Raw genomic sequence first — 19,405 nt, 5'->3', positions numbered from 1 at the left:
ACGACACTTTTAGTTTTTACAGTGAAAGTGTGCATGCATGATAAATAGCTAAACATTTTACATTTGAGAACTATTTTACAATGGATATGTTTAACAACCCACAGTAACACACGATGCAAACTCATGTAATTTCGCCATTTTTAAAGGAAAATATGCAATCATTAATTCATAACTAAATGTGACGAGACAAGAATTTTTTCCTTTTTGTTCCGTTATTTTAGACATACTAACAAGAGTGAATGTGTGCATATTTTGCATTACCTAATTAGACTTAGGACTACTTTAACTGTGTTAAGTTATTTCTAACTCCTGTGGCACTGTTCTGCAATGTTACACCAAACACAGATAACAGACTACCATAGCAAATATTAAGTTTAGTATAGCGCAATACATACTGCCACAAAGCTGTTTTACTCAAAACAATTTCCTCATGCCCATAAAAAAACAGCTAGGGAGCCCATTCTCACCTGGCAAAGCACAAATAACAATAAATGTATGTATAATACTTTAATGAAAAAGAAAAAAAAATTCATGTATTAACAATACAATGTTTACGTTGTGAGTATATTTATAGTATTTTAAGCTAATCCTATAAACCGTCTTTATTCAGTAAATCATGCTTCACTGTCTGGCTGGTGTAGTCTGTAGTTGTCAGCAGATGTCGCTCCCTATGATAATTTATAGTCTTTAAAATCCATTCTAAAATGACTGGAGGATATTCAGGCTGCGGTCTGTGAAGCATCCCTAATACAGACTGTAGCTAGAATGTTATGACTGATTTTAAAATTCTATATTATACTGTCAAAATAAATTAAACACTAAAACTAAAATCAATCATTTATGCAATGAATCCTGACATTACAGTATGAAAAGGTATACTCCTTTTAAACTTTGTGAAAGATTACATTTAACTGTTATTAAATTAGTAGCTATTTAAAGATGAACTTTAAGTGTTGGAAGACTGTCAAGGTTGTCTAAATATAAGAATATGATGAATACTAATAATAATTAAAAAATATATATTGTCAGCCAAAAATAACTAAAGATATCCAAAAAGCAAGGCTACAGGCTGTGACTAAATGCTCACACTCACAAACAAAAATATTAATTTGCGAGTGATATTTGTGCTGAGACACTGGCGAACATATAAATTTACATGTTATGATTAAGAAATTGTGCCACTGAGTTTGAGCGACAAAATACGAATGGAGATAACAAGGATCAGCTTTCCGTGTCAGAATTGTCAAAACAAAAAATAGCTTTTTTTCAAAGTCATCATCTCTATTGAGAAACAACACTGTGAGAGACAACTGTGCCAGTATGAGAGAGATAGAAAGCGACAGAGACAAGTCAATGAATAAACATCCAAGTAAGTAACCGTAAAAGTGCATAAAGGCAGTGTCTTGTGCACGCAATGTGGATAAACTACAACAGATAAACATGACAGTCGTGTGGACACCAACTAATCGTTAACTATTCTAGTTTTTAATTCATACTGGTATGGAGTCATATCCACAATATCTTTTAATCGTTGCCGTTTTCTGTTACTGCCCGAACGTATTATTATTTGTAGTGCAGCCATCCATAATCGTAGTAAGATTTGTACTTAATTGCCACCAAATTGAGTTTGTTAATTTAATCACGAAATACAAGCAATAAATGTTGTTTTGGCGCTCTATAATGTGGCCTGACAGATTGCCCAATCATTATTTCGATACACGTATCATGGTACATCATATCATGTAACGTCAAATTTACCTTAGAAAAAAACATCCAATGATCATAAACAAGTTAGTCCGCTAGAAGAATTGCTGTAGAAAAAAGCATTTTGCTAAATATATGCAAGTGCATATCACTATATCAAGCACTATGCACCAGTCCTTATATTTTTACTTAACCCGTTGTCTACATGAGAAGGAATGGAAGGAGCTAAAAATGGAATTAAACACCGCCCATTTGCATGTGAAGACCTGCCTTTCATTCAATTTATCATTAACTATTTATCTGTCTTTTACCAAACTACTTATGAGCCAAGTGATGCTGACATTATTATGGTCTGACACTGGTTTAGATTATGTGTAAAGAACGATTATTTGTGACTGTTATGTAGTTTTCAAGTTGGAAAAGCAGTTCAGTTTCTACTTTAAGTGAATCTTATTTCCAAGGACATACAAGATGGATGAAAATACTAATGCTGTAAAAGGAGGGCAGACGTGACACCACATGACAAGATTAAAACCTGTTTATTTTTAATGGCACTTAAAAAAAATATTTGGTGCCTGTTTGTTTACCCTTAAAGGAGCTAATGGCTCCTTAAAAAGCCCTGAAAAAGGTATCAACATGTTGTACATTCCAAGTTAAAGTACTAAAAGGTCTTTCCCATCATTTGATGTTATGGAATTCAGAATAGATATCCCAAGGTAAAAACAGGCTTCTTGCTTGTGGTTTAAGCAAAGCTTTCAAGTATGTTTCACTGATTATATTCTGCAAGCTATCCTATTAAGATACATGGTAATATCAGTACTTATCAGTCAATCTGGACCAGTTTATCATAAAAGAGAGTCTGCTTGTGAACTGCTGAGTCTGCTCTCATATAACACAAAGCAGCACTTAGGACTTCTTTTCTGTCATCAGCTTTTGGCTCTCCTACAAGCATGAATAACTCACTGCACCAACCCAGCGACTACAGCAGCCTATGACATCTGCAATATTCTTACGATATTCTAACTGGTGTCGCGACAGAACAAAAGTGGCCTACTTTTTTCACCATCTCCTCCATTTTTTGCTTCTTTCTCTAAAGCTTCCTCCCCTCTCCTCTATAGAACATCCTCCCACCGATACGCCTTCCCATGTCTCGAATCTTAAGAACTCTGCAGCCTTGCCAGGGATCAAAGAGGATGAGTTTCATCCAATGAGAACGCGCCTCTCCGCATGACAACACTTGGCTCGTTCCAATCAGCTCGCACCATTTTTCCTACTGCTTTCTGTCTGTCTGTCTGGATCACTGGCATAACAAAATACGATTTATTAGTATGCACTCTCACATTGCCTCAAATGTTAACAAGGACGTGTTGTTTTTTCCTATTTAGCAGTTTATTTTCTGAGCATCACAAACGGTGAGCCACTTCTAATCCATAAGTAGGGATTACTAAATTTAACTGAAGCCTTTGAAGTTAGTGCACTAGATTTGGTCACAGACACACTATATTGCTGAGAGTTTTTCACAGCAGGTCTCGGCGGTAATGAGTTTATGAATTGGTGGCCTTGCAGGATGAGATTATCAACGACACAATGTCTTCATTAATATTTGTCTCAACAAAAACGGAATATTGCACTTGTCATTTCGAACATATTGCATAAATATCACACACAGACATCAGCGAGAGACTCACACACTGAATGGACAATTCCTAAACTTCTCCACTGCTATAACTGGAGAAAGAAGTGCTGTCTAAGTGATGAATTATTGAAATAAGCTGTTCCTAATCTAATGGAGATTGGGGTTGTTCTAGTGCTGGGAGGCAGATGTCAGTCAGAGCTGACACATGTGACAGCTGTGTGTGCCAGTGTCCAGAGGCGATAAGAAGGTCCCAGGGGAACAGCTGTCTAAGGTCATTAGTGAGGAGAGGGCTAGTGGGCAGGGTGGTCAACCCTGTATGTGGGGCTGTGACCGATGACGTGGGTTGGGCAAACCTTTGAGTCCAGTGAGGATGAGGAACACTGCACTGAGGCAAACTCGGCAATGCTTTGCATCATCATACCCCGAGGAGAAGAGCAGCGGCTGTTGTTCAGCACAGCTCCCCCTATAGAGTATCTGTGCTGAGAGTGATGCAACTCTTGTACAGCAAGGGAGCTATCACAACACACACGCACATTCACTTAAAAGAAAAAGCGAAAATGGCTTCAATTCTGAAGCACACTTTTCTGAAGCATATTAAGCATTTAAGCTCTGGCCACCTAGTAACTTTTGCTTACAACTTACATAAAACATAATTCCAAACATTTTCCATAAGAAAGAACAGTGTGATTTTAAGTAAATGAGTGTTCAGTGTTCATAAAATAGATTATTTATTAGACTTTTTTTTCTACATGGGCTGGGACGAATAGTAGCATTTCAAAGTATTTTTATCTGCCATGATTCTTAAAAAGGGATTGTTAACTTCCACAGAAACATGCAGATAAGGATGAAGGCATGTTTTTAAAGTGAAAATATTTCTGCTCCTAATAATGCTTTCACTATTGTGGACTTCAATCAACACTATGAAGTTCAAGTGACATTAAATTAGTAACATTAATTTACCTTGAAACATATAAATAGTAGTGCTGGGCAGTATGACGATGTTACCATGGTATATCCATGCTATATCGAAGTATATAAATATATAGCACTACTGACACTTCAATGTAGGGCTGTGCAAAATTATGTTATATAGCGAATGGACAAAATAAAAAGTCTATCGTTTCAAATTATGGTATGCTCTATCGTTTATTTTTTGGTGTTGCAAAATACATTGTTTACGGCAATACTTTTTTTTCATCATTTGGATTACTGCAATATTACACACCACCACGAGGATGCAGGCAGAAATGTTAATAACAGCGTGTGTGTGTAGGGATGTAACGGTTAGTATATAACCGTAAGACCGACGGTTATAGTTAAACACCGTCATTAGAACTTTATAACCGCCAAAACAGTGTTATTAAAATATTTTTTACAAACATAAAAAAACAAAAAAAACATGCACTCCGGGGGGAAATTGTATCAGCTGACAAGGGAAACGGAGGCGGAGTTAGTGGTGCTTCGGAGGCTGCTACTGCTGGAGATGATTCGCGAGAGGTCTGTGCACCACCCCCTACCAAGAGGAGAAATCTCTGCCCCTTTACCGATCAGACCGCGCGCTGACACGGAGTCAACCCGCTATCTCCAAGAACAACCAATTGACTCTACGGCTAATCCACTAACATGGTGGAGAGATAATGAAACGCGCTATCCGCTCTTAGCAAAACTGGCACGTAAATACACCAACATGCTTCACCATGTACACGACCTGACCGGATTACTTTTGAGTGTGCGTCCTAATATGAGGTACACAGCACGCTTTCACCACTGAAGAGCGCGTGCCACGCTCACATGAACCAAGCTGTCTAAATCTTTTAAATTAATGATTAAATGATAAACACCTCTAAATAAAGGGAGAAAAACAATCACAAATTAGTAAATTGAGTATATCCTTTTGTACATTTTGAAGAAATAGTCCTTTCCATGTAGTCAATATACAGTATATCAACTATCAATTGCTTGAATTTGCAGAAAAGGCACCGTATTATGATATTTATCTTGACCAGGATATGATGTGTAGGCCTGTCGTGATTGAAAATCCATCTCTCTTTAACGTCTTATTGCGCTTGAATGGTTGAATACACACAAAATTATGCCAAAATGCCAATAGTGTGGAGTATTCATGTAAACACAGCCTGTTTTGTCTCAAGTGAAAGTAAATAGTTGGGCATAAACCAGATGTGTATCAGTATAATGGATTTGTGCATTTGGTCTCAAAATGACAGAAGCCTAATATATCTACCTGCTCTGTGTCATTAATGTGAATCAAAAATAAAATAAAAAATAACATACTGCTCTTGACTGAATAAATTTTTTAGCTTTAAAAAGAATAAATTCATATTATATTCATACAGTGAAGACTATGCAATATTTTATTTTTTACATTACATTTCTGTCCTATCCTAATTCTAACTATGTTAAATAAACATAGTTTTTGGTAATATTGTGCACCCATAATGTAGTGTGCTTTCTAATGACATTTAAGCACAGCATGAACCTCTGAAAATGTATTTAAAGAAAAAAAAGCATATCCTCTTTGGGTGCCATGTGTCACTATTACAAGTGACCTGTTAACTTTGTTAACCATATTTTTGGAGCATGTCCATAAAATTGCATTAAAACATTCCAAACGCAAAGATGCTCCATAAACTATCGTGAGAAAAAAGGGAAAAAGCTGGGCTGAGAAAATGGTGGATGGCAACTGTTGCAACAAGTGGGATGAACAGTAAAAAAAAAAAAGAACTAAATCCAGGCTTAGTGATGCATCAATTGTTGGATAACAACACAACGGCACAAGTGCACAACCAGAATTAAGTCTTTAAATATAGAAGAAAACATAATATTGTTGTTTGAGTAACATTGAAGTGTGAACAAAAATCTTGCTCTGAAAACAGTGTGCACTGAAGTGTTAATGAAAAAAGGGTTTATAAATATTAATATAATAGTAATGAGTCATGTTTTATTTTTATCGCTCTATAAGAGACTTAATTTAAATAATTGTTAAAATTCATTAGCATGACAATGAAAAGTGCTACAAAACAAGCCGTCTTGCATATAAAGCTCCATACATTCAACAGAGATTGAAAGAGAAAAGCACATAGCTGTAATTAACATGAAGAAAAGACTGGAGATTTAACAGCAAACGCTAATTTCATATGACCTACTTATTCAAAAAGCATTTCTGGACTGCTTCTGGTTAGCTATACTGGAAGCATCAAAACAGCAAGTTCAAATGCAACCATTTGCTTTCCAATCATACTATCGTTCTCAACAAGAACTGAAACTAAAACTTACACAACAAAGCGTGAAACAAGAGACCACGGCAGACAGACTAAACTTAGTCCAGGCTAAACTCCTGTCCATTAGTGATGATGGAGTGGGCCTTTGAGACGCAGGCCATTAGGCTGGAGGAGTGTTTGTGGAAAATGGGTACCATTTCTCACATACTTCCTCTTTGACAGCACCAGCGATGATACTCAAAGCATAGGCAGTAGTGAGGGAGTCAGAGATGAGCGGTGGATGAAAGATATGAGTGTGTCCCTGGAAGACTGAAGCTGTTGGACAACAGTGATGGAAGAGAGAGTGTTCCCCTTTCTCCAAGACTGGATGTTGAAATGTAGGCCAGGGAAGAGAGAAAGGGAGATAAGGGGCCGCATAGGTAATGGCTCTATGACTCTCCATAAATCATGTAATATGGCAGCACGACATCTTAAGACAGTTTTGCCACTAACTATATGCATTGTACGCAGTTTGCATAGGGCACCTACTCTTGGGTGGTGGGTGGGTCTTGGGTGGTGTACTATCTCTGTTGCTCAAAAAAAAAAAAAAAAACTTAATTCAATATTAATATTAACATTAGTATAAACAATACAAAATTAATGTTATGGTGAACGCAGTAAGCAAATATGACACGCCATTCCCGCAACTGCCCCACCCATAACTTGTGTTTGAGAGGCTAGATGCAAATGATCATAACTGATGGACAACTATGCCCAGGAAATGACAAAAGCAGTTGAAAACAACAGTAGAGAAAAAAAGCCCAAGATAAATCCCATGTACCACTTTCAGTTATGTTCACAAACATGTGAAACTGTATTTGTTTGCCTATTAAAGTTAATGAGTGAGACTAATAAATGTGTTTAACGCTTAAATACTTTGACCACCACAAACACAACAGCCTGATTTAAAACTAAAGCAATTTATGTCATGTAATTTCAATTATTGGGCTTTATACCATGTAAAAGATATGTGTAGGACTGTCACGATTCCTCAGTTCAATTAAAAAATATATATACCAGAAGTGGCACATTCAACAGATGAGAATCCGCAAACTGCAATATTAGACCATTTTCTAAGGCTGCACAATATATTAAAACAATTCAAAAAATCTAATAATAGCGCTATCATTTATAAACCTACGCTGACACAGGAGAATGTATCAATAGATGGTTTTCCGTCCAAAACATAAAGCGAGTCTTTTCAAAGTTCGAAAAAAAAAGAAAATAAATAAAAGTGAATTAGTGCATTTCCATTAAATTGTTTGAGCGGATGGCGGTGGTATTAGTAACCAAGTAACCGACGGTCAATAAAACAGCAGAAACAGCCCATTAGTCATGTCACTTTAATGTTCACTACGTCACAAATTTTCGGGCAAATGCGTTTCCATTATTCAAAATGGAATAATGGAATAAAGTTTTGTGTAACTCAAAAAACACCTCAAGGGAGTTAAAACTTTTTTGCGAATTAAGGGATTTTTTTTTTTACTTTACCCATTACTCATTTCCGATGCAATAATTAAAAATGTGCATAAAATCAGGATGATGGAAACGGCTAAACCTTGAGTTTGCATGTTTTGATGTGCACATGTTCTTGTTCACAAAACTACAGTGACGCATTTATATCGCAGAATATTCAAGATTAAGTGGACAAATTGATTAAATGTTGTTTGACCAATAGTAAACAAGGATTTATTCATGATGTAGTGTAACAACAAAAGTCAAAATGACGCTGGCACCCTCCTTTATAATACGTAATGTACATAAGTTCATTGTTGTATTTTTCATAATGTATTTTACCAGTATTGTTTGATAAAACCATAAATTAACTGGCATTTGAAACTTTCTTTGAATTAATTATCATTGGCTCATATATGTATTTTAAGTCATTTTCAAGGCAGCTGTTCGCTTAGATTTATTTTTATTACCACAAAACAATATTATCTGATTTTACAAAAATAATCGTTAGTTTTAATTTAATATGCAGGCTTTAATTTTAGTATGCATTTAATACAATATAGAGCTACAATTGTAAATAATGAAACATTTTGTATTACATATTATTAATGTTCTATTCAGACATCTATTGTGCGCGTGTGTGTGTGTGTGTGTGTGTGTGTGTGTGTGTGTGTGTGTGTGTGTGTGTGTGTGTGTGTCCTTGTTCATATTACATTGTGAGGATCAAATGTCCCCATAAGGATAGTAAAACCTGAGATCACATTGTGGGGACCAGCCAACGGTCCCCACTTTTCAAAAGGCTTATAAATCATACAGGATGAGTTTTTTTGAGAAAGTAAAAATGCAGAATGTTGCCTATGATAGGTTTAGGGGCAGGGGCAGTGTAGGGGGATTGTACAGTTTGTACAGTATAAAACCATGGAGAGTCTATGGAGAGTCCCTACAAAGCTAGTGAACCAGGTGAGTGTGTGTATGTGTGTTTTAAACTTCCACAATATTGGAATATATGGTGGGGAGCACAACAACACAGTTCTGCTTAGGGTACCCATTTGGCCAGCGGCGGCACTGTCTTAAAGCATAAATGTTTAGTTGGTGATGCAATGATGGTGAGTTCCATCTTGATAAAAAAAAAAAAGAACAGCAGTACAAGCTCCAGAAATACCAATTACTAATCTGCCTGAGATATCCTGATAATTACAGTATCACAGATGCAAACTTTGATTGCAATTGCAATCAGGATGCCACAAGTCAAACTTTACATATGGGTGTGTCTCCTGGCATAATCAAAACTCATACGAAAATAAATTAGTACTATCATATAGCCTATCCCAAACTCATCTGACAACAATCATTGTATTTAACAGATGAACAATGTCAGCCTCAATATAAACTTGTAACTTGCTGCGGAGGAAGCTCTTATTCAAGGTGAATGGTAATTTGATTATAATGAGTAATATTTAACTTGAGTAATTTCCTGGTAAGATAAATAAGGATTGCGTTGCCTAATTCAGTCATGTTTATACGCGCGCATACAAAAGAACTAATAAATAATTCACGTAACGTTAGATGTTTACGCTGTCGCACAGATTAACACATTCCCGTTTAGACTAGACGCTTACTTGAGAAACAAAAAACAATTAAAACAGTACTGCCCGTGTTTATCTCCACATGAATTGGCCTCTCACACTATAATTAAAACAAAACAAAAAATAATGACATGCACAGTGTCCTAACACATTTACGGCTCGCGCGGGAATTCTTGTCGGCACACGCGTCTCCATTTATCTTTGAACTTAAATATCTCTCTTCATGAAAAGAAGAAAACGCCGCTAAAAGTCTCACTGAGTCCTAAATGGATCTAATATAGACAAAACGAGAGCCTTCTGTCAAATGACAGTCTCTTACCTTTCCTTTTCTCCATACTGCGAGCACAGCGTCCTCTCTCTCACTCTCACTCAGTCATTCTGCCGTTACAAGAGTGCTGGGCAGTAGGCACGAGCGCTTGCTCCTCAACGGCGCGGATTTTGAATCCCCGTGTTGTTTTCGTGTCGTCGCGTTTTTCAGTCAGGCGACGGACGAGCTTTTAGGTGTGTCAGGTGCTGAAACAGAGCACTGATGGTTATTCAAAGAGATGCGCCGGAGCCAGCGGTTCACCGAGACGCGGGGGAACGAGCGAGTGCAGAGCGCTGGGTTGGTGAGGTGAGCTCATAGTGTGTGTGATAGTCACTGACTGAGCTGATTTGAATCAGGGCTCCTCCTGCGCGCCCCTCACGGCAATTTTCCTCCCAAAAATATGTTCTGGGCTCGGGTGTCGCGCCTCCGTGCCTTAGGAAATCAAAACTGATCTCATCAGATACGATGGGTCATTTTATTGATATTCCATCACTGACACTGATCAATATAAATTAATCAGGCACTGAAAGATTCATATTTTACATGCATGCCTTACAGCCAAAATAAGGTTTGAGCATGTAAATGTCTGGGGCTGGAACTGCCATTATTGGCAGGCCTCGGTGGGCAAAATGTAATGAGGAGATAGCAACGAGAAATTTACAATCCGGTTTATCCGACTTACTCAACACTAGGCCTACAAGGCATTATACATAAATACATAGCCTACATTTTTGATGCCATAGGATATACATTGTATCCACCTTGTTTTGCTACGAAAAAAGTATGTGGTTTTCTGTGAATGTGCGAGATTTAAGATTATAGCAGTAAATTATTAGGCTACTTAATGATAAAGTGCAGTAAATGGTAAAACTATTTGTGATACATTCTACTGTGTTTATGAATTAAAATTGTTTTCAGTAGGCTATGCTGCTATACATTTTAAAGTACAATCAACTTAGATGTGTAAGTCAGTTGAACTTAAATTACATTAAACTGACTTAAAATGAGAATTGCTTAACTTATTTTAAGTTAAAGCAATGCAAAAATATGCTGTCATATATAATTTTTGTTACAGTGCAATAATAGATTTTTGTACAGATAAAAAAAACTGGAGGCGGATGACATTCTTACATTAAAGGTGGATAGGAAAAACAACAACAACAACAACAAAAACAGACATTTCTCAGAATATCTTCTTTTATGCAGAATAAAGAATGTCTAACATTTTTTGAAGACATGAGGTTGAGTAAATGATCTAGTTTAGGTGACACTATCTTTTAATCTGAACGAATAAACAGATGTTGGATATGAGCCAAATCTTTCTCACACAGTTCAGTGGTGGCTGGCGGAACATGACTGGACGAGCAGGTTGTGATTGGGTCAGAAATTTAATTAGAGGTAATAAACTAAAGTTGAAAGATTGAATTCTAATGATTAACATTTAATCTTATTAACATCTGTTTTATCCTCACTTAAATGAATCAGGACTATAAAGACCCATAAGGTCTGTTCGCTGTCACATTATGACAAAATAATCAATTTCCCTGGGATGTTCCCTGGGATTTGTGGGATGTCGCAGTGTCCTCGCCCAGGGCATGTCAGCTTTGTGCTCTTAATGGTATGGATAAAGTCGTGTCACTGGATATTATGATAATACATTACGTGTGAGTTAGACATTATTAAGGAGCACAAAACATTACCCATGCAGCACCTCTAGCACTGCCAGGTGGTGTCACTTTCCTCCAAGACAAATTTAAAAGGCACACCCTCCCTTTTAGAGACACCGGCTGCGAACACAAGAAGAGATCTCATTAGGGCTTAATTCAGAGACAAAATGTCTCGCCTAAAACTGACGTTCTTTTGGCGTGGGGATCTATTTGCTGTTTTGCGGTGGCGCTCCTCGACCGTTTCCAAGAACCTTCGCATTGTGCGGTGAGACACTACAAAGCAGCCGGCTCTTCCCACGCGCGGGCATCCGTCCTCATTACCCCAGCACGGGCCCTGCTGCCAGCACTCGCAAAGAAGCCAACCGCCCAGAGACAACGCAAGTACTGCTGCTCCAGCACACTGACAAACAAGAGAGAGAGCGATGCAGGAATACAAGAACAATGGAGGTGAGAGAGACTATATGTGCCCATATTTAAAAGAGCAAGAGAGGAGGCCAAGCTCAACTGTTTGTGTATGTAATCGCCTTAAACCTACTTAAAAACTAGTGGAAAATGTGTAGGCACTGCTATGGCATGGAGCTACTCTAAGGAAAACTTGGTGGGAATGGTTGATGACATACATGTTATGTATTGTTTTGGAGGTATGCCCATCCTGTCAGCCTTTAACACAAGGGAAATTGAGGGCGGTGGGTGAATACCGGGCAGAATGGTTATTCTGCACACAGAACAACTCAACAGCCTTGCACAGTTTATGACAAAATGAAACCTCCTCTGTCTTGCTAACAAGGGAAAGGCTATTGATGACACGCGCAAGCGCACACACAGAAAGCGAGAGCTCAGAAATACTTAGTGCCCTCGGTGGTTCTGTTTCACTGAGATAGTATATGACTCGCCAAACTCCTCCCGAGTTTCCATTACAGGGGGAGAGAAAGTCAGTCTCAACAGATAGCCATGCACAGAAACACCTTTATACACTCACAAAAACACACACATATCTAAATTAAATTAGCTCAAAAAGAAAAACCAAATGTGGTGATTATAACAGCATCACAAACTAAACAAATAAACTGTCTGACCTTGACCCAAAAGCAGGACAAATGTCAACCACACCCACCCACACTAATCATGTAGAATATATCAACATCTGTTTAAAATTACATCATTGACTATGCATGACATCACCCCCATCTTTTATTAATGTCTAAATGCATTGCACATTTCTATTTAATGACAGATGGAGGCCTTGTCGTTTCATATCGTCAGTCAGGACCAAAATCTTTAACCTCTATTATTTTGACTCATCAGACAGTCTTCAACTGTCCAATTTTGGTGAGCTTGTGCAAATTGTAGCCTCTTTTCCTATTTGAAGTGAAGATGAGTGTTACCCGGAGGGGTCTTCTGCTGTTGTAACCCATCTGTCTCAAGGTTGTGATTGTTGTGGCTTCACAAATGCTTTGCTACATACCGCGGTTGTAGCGAGTGGTTATTTCAGTCAAAGTTGCTCTTCTATCAGCTTGAATCAGTCGGCCCATTCTCCTCTGACCTCTAGCATCAACAAGGCATTTTCGCCCACAGGACTGCCGCATACTGGATGTTTTTCTCTTTTCACACCATTCTTTGTAAACCTTAGAAATGCTTGTGCATGAAAATCCCAGTAATATTTAGACCGGCCTGTCTGGCACCAACAACCATGCCACACTCAAAAAAAGCTTAATTCAGCTTTCTTTCCCATTCTGACATTCAGTTTGGAGTTCAGGAGATTGTATTGACCAGGACCACACCCCTAAATGCATTGAAGGAACTGCCATGTGATTGGTTGATTAGATAATTGCATTATTAAGAAATTGAACAGGTGTTCCTAATAATCCTTTAGGTGTCCTTTAGGATATTCAAATAAATAAATCTCCTGAGATGGTCTGAATAAAATAAAAATAAAAAGACAAACTCTGTTTAAACCACAGACACAGAAAACAAAGTCTTCACATGCATTTGTTTTATGGAAAATCTCTGCAGCATGCATGAGCAACAGAGCACCACTGAACACTCAAACAAAAATCCAATCAGACAAGCACATTGCCAGCTTTTGTTTCGGTTCATCAACACATCATACAATTTTTTTTCTTTGCATCAAAGCGCGTCTTTGCATCAAAGCAACAGGATTTCTTCCCAAATGTCAATATAATGTCTTACATTTCAACCACCACCAAGGGCAGTAGGATAAGCAAAATTACCTCCCACCACACAGGAAGTAGCAGCATTTGGCTGATTATGGGTTTATACCCAGCTTCAGTCTGTCCTCAACTTATGAACTGCAGAACAAGTTTGTCCTCAAGCTGCGCAGAAAAGTCACAGGCTGATCTAATGCGGCGTGGGCAGAATCTCCCTGAGCTCAAACGCAGAGAGTGGAACTAGAACATTAAGCACTCTAATGAGCCGCTCAGGTGTTCTGAGCTGACCAGAATGCTGAGAAGATCAGCCTTCGCTCTACCTACGACACCATCTCTCTAATAACATGCATTTTATCCAAGCCTGAAACTTAGAAACCAAGGGGATGACAAACCATTTTTGACCGCATTCGAGAACTGTGATAATGGTCATTAGATAGTTCTAAGCAAAGAACTTAAATATTTCCCTATGATGCTGCAGTGGCTATTCACAAATAGACTCCCACTGAGTCTACTTTGTTCATGTAATATGTTCAAGTCACAGTCATAGTGTGTGTTCTAATTTGAAGTACGAATTTGAAGTTTTAAAAAACGCATAGCTTGTTTAGGTCAATGGTAATCAAACCTAAGGGTATGATACCCATGTTCACATTGCTAAAGTCCCTAGTTAAATAACTCAGGGATTCGCTAGCCCAGATACACATAAAGCCACTCGATGTTAAGCCATTGTTCAAAGCAGGCCCGTCTTTAAAACTATCTCACTGTATGACGTAGGACCACAGTTTAGGAGCCACGACCACAGAAATCGCCACGATTGCCTGGGACAGCCCAAAATCGCACAATGTGTACCAGGCATAACATAGGAGAGAATCCTCATTTACGTTAGTAAAACAAGTCATTACGCTAGTAGTGTCTCAAGATCGACTGTTTCCAGTTTAAAATTTTGTTGTCATATACCCTCATGTCATTCCAAAAAGAAGAAAGTCATTCAGGTTTGGAACAACTGAACTATCTATACCCAGACTATACCCATTTAAATAGAATAATTTGATACCGTCTGTCTACACTACAGCATCAGCAGTCTCTATGTAAAACAAATCTCAGCACAAAGTTCATTATTCGTTTTTTCTTCAAAGCAGATACATCTTATCTTTTGCCGGTTTTGGCTTTGATGAGAGGATTGTCACACTAATAAAGGTTGTGCCTGGCTGTCCTTCGCTTCTCTGTCTGTGTCGCTCCGCGCACACTGCGTCTCTCCACAGGGACGGCGAGCTTTCTCCTTGTGCTTCTGATCCTGGCAGTGGGCCTATTGTGTGGCAGCATCCTCTCGTCTCCACTCATCTCATATGAGTCTCAAACACATTCACATTCTAGGAGCGGTCTCTGTCAAAATGGCATCAATGGCTATACTGCAGAGAACGGCCTTTGAAAGCACCTCAGCCCATATTACCTCCCATAATCGAAAGAGACGAGAAAAAGGCAGAGGAAAGAAAAAAGAGAGCGCGAAGGAAAGTCACTGTGGTGTCAGCAACCGGTTTGTTAGTGTCTTTCCCCCAAAGGTGCACCAGTCTCTGTTTAAATTCGCATTATCTGCCTCAAGTCTTTTCTTTTTACTGTGAAGTGCATTCTTTTCATTTAATTTCTTCCTTCGAAAGATTTGTTTGTTTCTGCTTGGCCCATTTATGTGGAGTAATTTCTCCTTTTTGCCCTCCTCTCCTATGTCAAAGCTCCCATGCTGAGAACCACTCCCCTATAAAAAAAATGGCACCAGAAAACCTCATTTTTTTCCTAAATGGAATCTTTCCACACTGCTGGGCGTCAGATAAACAGATCCAATTTGGCCTCTTGCTGGTCGTCCCATAATGAAGTCAAAATGCAATTATCAGTAATGTTTTAGAAAAGAGCAGATATAGAGAAACGGAGTGCTGTGCACATACAAAACACACACACATGTACACACATGCGCTGAGAAGTACTGAGAAGCCTAGAACTGATGATATAAACAAACAGAGGGGAACACAATAGACCAATAGCTTGTGTTCCACGGGAGACATTTTTAAAGCAACATCATATAGTTTTTCATTCAGAGCAGCAAGATTTGCAGTGTGTAACAGTTCTTTGTGATGACAGTGAGCAGAAAGCAATTACGCCAGCGTTGTTTGAGTAAACCACGGCCTGAACCGAATTTGCAAGCTGCCAGGTGCTGTAGACTTTTGCAAGCCTTTGTGCCATCCAAGCTAATAAAATGCTGTTATTATTCTCTATGCACCAATTTTTATTTATTTTTTTGCTGAATGCAAATAGATCTCTCATTCTTGTTTTTTTTTTAAACAATTAAACTGCTTTGTGCACGCGTCCAAAGCAGCAATGAAAGCTCAATAATTTTCTAAATTATACGCACTTGGGAAAGCTTGAGGTTGCGAGGGCTTATGAATTTTATTATGTGCAACAAAGCACAGTATTGTGCAGAAAACCTTGAATATGAAAGGGAAGTTCATCCAAAAAGTAAAATCTGTGTGTGTGGTATGCATATATACCAATAAAGAATAATGTATCCCACTGACTTCGACTGTATGGACAGAAACAGTTCAAGCAATCTTCAAAATATCTCAACATATAAGCTAAATGAAAAAATAAATAAAAAATGACTCTACTAAAATTTTTGCAAAACCATAAAAAAAAATACCTATACATAATTAACGGCAGTTTCCTGCTAAAAAAGAAAACTAGGGTCAATAAATCACCAAGATCTATTCCTTTTCAGACTAATTATAATGAATAATTAACGATTAATAAAGGCCATTTTTTGTGTGTTTCCTTTCACAGTGTTTGTTAAGACCTCAAAACACTTTTACCATAGTGCATGATATATTTTGATGTTTGCATCACAAATCCAGCTCCATTTGGCTTTTCTGACATAGTAAACTTCCTCGGTAGCTCATCTGATACATTCTTCTGTGATACATGATTCATAAAATAAAGACCTTAAACTTTTAGAATCAAGCTTAAATATTATTATTATTTTTTTTTTGTTAACACTATCGGTTAGGTTTATGGCAGGTTTTACGTGGTACGTTATGTTCAAATCTTTCAACCAGCGACAAAATAAAAAAAACATTGCCAGCTTCACACGTATCTGTTTCTGATAAAACATTCACTTTCAAAATGCCATGAAATGTGCAGGAAGCAGCCTAATATCATTTTACAGAAATGTCACCACAGCATGTTTTTCCACTGAGTATGGATTGATGTATGATCTTTAGAGTTCTGCAGAAGAAAGTACAGCCATACAGGTTTAGAACGACTCGATCCTTTTAACATACACCACCCGAGAGATATCAGCCAATATAATTGCTATCACTAGCTTTTAAAAATAATTATAAAGGAAATGACTGCATTCATTATTTTTTAAAACTATGCTTGGGTAATAACCTACATCCTTCAACTACATCTTCAAAACCTTACGTGCACACTCAGATATCATTAAAGACGGCAGAGACATGTCTACCGGAGCAGTGCTGTTACATTTTGGAAGTCTAATTGAAGGTGCTGTACATTCCACTCTGTTCGTCCTCAGGGAGTGTGTCAGAGAACATTGAGTCAAAGAGCCACTTTCTATTTCTTCTATGTTGTACGCCCCTGGAGCCCTCACTCCCAGTCCAGATTTCTGCTCATAAATGGATGTCCCCGCTCATTAAATTTCACTTAGCTGTGAAACACAGGCCTGGACGCCGGCACCAAGTCGTGCCTTCCCCTCTGAAAAAGGAGGGGACGGAGTGGGACCAGCGGGACCGTGCTTCCCCAAGCACTCTGCCAGGCTGCCTTTACGTCTCCTGACTTATTAAAGAAGAGAGAAAAACACTGAATGAGACTGAATGCTGGACCAAGAAACAGGCCAACAAAAAAGCCCCTGAGATGGAAACATGTACACAAGTGTGCAGACCACTGAGATTTCAATACTGTAGGTGTGTGTAGTGGAGGAGATTATGGAGCAGGTGGTGCCCTCTGTACAAAGGGCCACAATGGAGACTGATACTGTAAAGTTAAACACACTGTAAAGGAAGGACCGTTCTCTGAAGCCAAGTCAGTGGCAAGAGAGGTAGCAGAAAAAAAAAACATCCTGAACTACACCTGGATCAGCTCTTTGGATACCGGCATCAGTTTGGACTAAGAATTGCAGTAGTCAATAATTACGGGGGGAAAAAACAGATGTACTGCAGGCCTATTTCCATCCTCGCTTTTCAGGGCACATACTTCTGGAGTGTATTTGAATAGAAAAGAGACATTCTGAATAATCCATAGTACTTGAAAAGAAGCAAAAAAAGATCTGACCAACACCATCTAAAAAAAGTGCAGTTTTCTGATTCATCTGGACTGACAAGCTGTGTACAGTTCCTTAAAAAGTAGGTTGATTTGTACAAAATCTTGCTTCTATCTTTTTTTTGTAGTATTTCCATCCATTCTCCAAACCACTTGTCCTACAGTATTCACCTATGATGCAGACGAAAGCAATCGTTCTCGCAGCGATTTGTATGTATTTTACGAGGTGGCAAATTCGTACAAATTTGTTTGAACTTCTTTGTACGAATTCGTACAATTTTTGCTAATTCATACGTATTTGACGTGGTGGTCAATTTGTGCGATTTTGTAGGAATGGTCTAATTCTAAAATCTAAATCCATTCCTGCAGTATAGACAAATCGTGAGGCCATACGAATTAGCCACCTCATACAAATACATACGAATTGGTCGTGAGATCGCAAGATAGACGAAACCAAAACCAACATGGAGAGAACATGTAAGCTCCAGACAGAAAAGCCTTCTGGCTCAAATACTACGATCTATTGTTTTAGATTATACTAATTATCTGAACACATTGATGCAGCACTATATGATAAACAAGTCATATCTTCCTAAAGCTCAATTAAGGCTCTCATTACTGTCACTAAATGAAAGAGAGAAACAGCTAAGTATAAGCTGATATGAGTTAAATATTAAATTATAGATTATTTTTCATGTTACCACAGACTTCCACAATACATTGTGGAATACATTATAACCCCATTAAAGTAGAAAAAAAATAGAGCCTCTTTTATGTTATATTTCATAATTATTGTTGCTCATAAAATATGCCTTGAAAGTAATAAAAACATTTTATTTGGTGGCATTGAATCTTTATGAATTTGCATGTATTATTTTTATACACTACTATTTAAAAGGTTTGCTGGTTTTCTGAGCCTTCTCTTCCTCAAAGAATTCTGATATCTATGTATATTTTTTTGTATCTACAGATTTTTTGAGTAGACGGCTCAGCAAACTTTTTAAATACGACATCTTAAAAAATAGGTTGAATTATATGATGTATTATGATGCTAATTCTATAACAGGGTCAGAAAAGTTATTTTAAATTGTAATAATATTTCACAATATTATATGTTTTTACTGTATTTTTGACCAAATAACTGCAGCATTTGTGAGCATAAGATACTTTCAAAAGCATAAACAAATCTCACTGATCACAAACTTTTGAACAGTAGTGTATATTTTGTAATTTATATATATATATATTTTAAAAACCAAGTAACATTAATTTGAATTAATTTTCCTT

The 19,405-nt window shown here is 37.7% G+C and overlaps 1 protein-coding gene across 8 annotated transcripts in view; it reads right to left on the bottom strand.

Annotated features, from left to right (window-relative positions):
• tenm2b (teneurin transmembrane protein 2b) overlaps positions 1-19,405 on the bottom strand; it is a 324,894-nt gene that overhangs the window by 103,989 nt on the left and 201,500 nt on the right. Inside the window, exon 1 of one of the 8 annotated variants that reach the window (XM_067423513.1) lies at positions 9,979-10,314. The exons of 6 other annotated variants lie outside the window; for them this stretch is intronic. In XM_067423513.1, coding sequence (XP_067279614.1) covers positions 9,979-9,994 — 16 coding nt within the window. In that variant the 5' untranslated portion in view covers positions 9,995-10,314. Of the gene's footprint in view, positions 1-9,978; positions 10,315-19,405 lie in introns of those variants that run through there. One more of the 8 variants, XM_067423515.1, reaches the window with a different exon arrangement.

The sequence above is a fragment of the Pseudorasbora parva genome, chromosome 18 (assembly GCF_024679245.1).
Source record: "Pseudorasbora parva isolate DD20220531a chromosome 18, ASM2467924v1, whole genome shotgun sequence".
Classification (NCBI taxonomy): domain Eukaryota; kingdom Metazoa; phylum Chordata; class Actinopteri; order Cypriniformes; family Gobionidae; genus Pseudorasbora; species Pseudorasbora parva.
Note: the sequence above shows the minus strand (reverse complement) of the source record. Positions and strands in the feature narration are given on the sequence as shown.